At 54.9% G+C, this 2,500-nt stretch overlaps 1 protein-coding gene across 1 annotated transcript in view; it reads right to left on the reverse strand.

The window, feature by feature from the left end:
* STS (steroid sulfatase) overlaps positions 1 to 2,500 on the reverse strand; it is a 43,530-nt gene that overhangs the window by 17,528 nt on the left and 23,502 nt on the right. Inside the window, exon 2 of the mRNA XM_036441612.2 lies at positions 1,373 to 1,513. Coding sequence (XP_036297505.1) covers positions 1,373 to 1,509 — 137 coding nt within the window. The 5' untranslated portion in view covers positions 1,510 to 1,513. The remainder of the gene's footprint in view (positions 1 to 1,372; positions 1,514 to 2,500) is intronic.

Here is a 2,500-nt window from a genome sequence, read left to right on the forward strand (position 1 = left end):
CAGCCGGTCCGTGATTCTCTCTCCTCATGGGTGTTTCTCTCTCCTTCTCCCTTCTTCTATGAAATAAATAAAAATACGTTAAAAAAAAAGAAGAAGAAAGAAAATGAGCTTCTGTGAGGCCCCCCCCCCCCAGTCACGTCCGTGCCCCAAACAAAAACCCATGACCACAGTTTACGCTGCTCCTTCAACCAGAGGCGAGAGGAGGCCCCCGGCCAGGCCTCCCAGCCTCCGCAGGTGCCACGCACAGCACCGCCACGCCTGCTTCCTGACGCCTACACGGGATCCATGTCCAGGCACACGGGATCCACACGCAGTCACACGGGATCCACAAGCAGCCACACAGGATCCACGTCCAGTCACATGGGGACCCATGCACAGACTCATGGGATCCACGTGAGGTCACACAGGATCCATATGCAGTCTCACATGGGATCAATACACAGTCTCACACGGTATCCACACGCAGTCACACAGGATCCACATGCAATCACACTGGTGTCCACAGGGTGATCCATGTGTACTCACATGGGATCCACACACAATTATATGGGGATCTACGTGCAGTCAAACAGGGATCCTCACAAATCACACAGGGATCCACACTCAGTTACACAGGGATCCACACACAGCCACACGGATCCACACACAGTCTCACAGGATCCACACACATCCACACGTGATCCACGTCCAGTCACACAGGGATCCACGCACATCCACACGGGATCCACACACAGTCACAGGGGATCCACACACAGTCACAGGGGATCCACGCTCAGTCACACACGATCCACGCACAGTTACACAGGGATCCACACACAGTCGGGATCCATGCGCAGTTACACGTGATCCACACACAGCCACACGTGATCCATGTCCAGTCACATGGGATCCACGCACAGTCTCACAGGATCCACATACAGCCACGCATGATCTACACACAGTCACATGCGATCCACACACGGTCGCATGAGAATGCACACACAGTCACACAGGATCTGTGAGCAGCCACACGGGATCCACGCACAGTCACACGGGATCCACGCACAGTCACACCGGATCCCCGCACAGTCACATGAGATCCATGCGCATCCAAACGGGATCCACAAGTGGCCACACAGGATCCACGCACAGTCACACCGGATCCACGCACAGTCACATGAGATCCATGCACATCCAAACGGGATCCACAAGTGGCCACACGCGATCCACGCACAGTCACGCGGCACTCACTCACGCACAGCCACACGGGATCCACACGCAGCCACACGGCATGCCACGGGCGGGCTTTCCACGTCTCCCCGCGGTCTGTGCTCCCTGACGTGCACGTCACTGGGACCGCAGCCCGCACACATGCCCGGCCCCGCGTCCGCACCTGAGGGTCTCGTTGCCATAGCAGCCAGGGTCGCCGATGCCCAGGTCGTCGGCCACGATCAGGACGAAGTTGGGCTTCGGGGGCGGCTGGCCCCGGGCCCCCCACAGGACCAGCAGCAGGAGCAGCGGCCGCCTCATCCTCCTGCAAGGTCAAGGTCAAGGTCACGGTGCTGGGCCCGCCCCTCCCTCCCTCCCCTCTCAGGTGTGCGGCCAGGACCCCGAATCCGGGGACCAGCTCTTCCCTTCCCTTCCCTTCCCTTCCCTTCCCTTCCCTTCCCTTCTTGTCTCTCTCTCTCTCTCTTCTTTCTTTCTTTCCCTTTCTTCTTTCGCCTTCTTCTCTCCTTTCTTTCTTCTTTCTGTTCTTTTCTCTTTCTTTCTTTCTTTTTTTCTTTCTTTTTTCTTCTTTCTCTCTGCTCCTGTCTCTGTCTCTGTCTCTCTCCTCTTCTCTTTTCTTTCTTCTTTCTTTCTTTCTTTCTTTCTTTCTTTCTTCCTTCCTTCCTTCCTCCTTCCTTCCTTCCTTCCTTCTTCCTTTTTTCCTTTCCTCCTTCCTTCCTTCCTTCTTCCTTCCTTCCTTCTTCCTTCCTTCCTCCTTCTTACATTTCCTGCCTTCCTTCCTTCCTTTCTTTCCCTCCCTCCCTCCCTTCCTTCCTTCCTTCCTTCCTTCCTTCCTTCCTTCCTTCCTTCCTTCCTTCCTTCTAAAATATATTTTATTGTTTTCAGAGAGGAAAGGAGAGGGAGAGAGAGAGACAGAAACACCCACGAGGAGAGAGAATCACGGACCGGCTGCCTCCTGCACGCCCCCCACTGGGGATGTACCCACCACCAAGGTCCATGCCCCTGACTGGGAATCGAACCCGGGACCCTTCAGTCTGCAGGCCGAGGCTCTACCCACTGGGCCACACCGGCCAGGGCCATAAAGACCTTTTTTTTTTTTTTTTTTTTTAAGGATGCAAACAGAGTCCCTTCCGTTTCCGCTTTTCCCACCCCACAGAAATGTGCCTTTCCCACCACCCCCCAGGCTAGGACAAGCTCAAAAAAACACATCCCTCCCTTCTCCTGCCCCCACCACTCAGTCCTTAAAAAAACTCCCAAAAAACCCAATAAATTATGTTTCGGAAAGAGGCCGAGG

Source organism: Pipistrellus kuhlii, unplaced genomic scaffold, assembly GCF_014108245.1.
Source record: "Pipistrellus kuhlii isolate mPipKuh1 unplaced genomic scaffold, mPipKuh1.p scaffold_m20_p_177, whole genome shotgun sequence".
NCBI lineage: Eukaryota > Metazoa > Chordata > Mammalia > Chiroptera > Vespertilionidae > Pipistrellus > Pipistrellus kuhlii.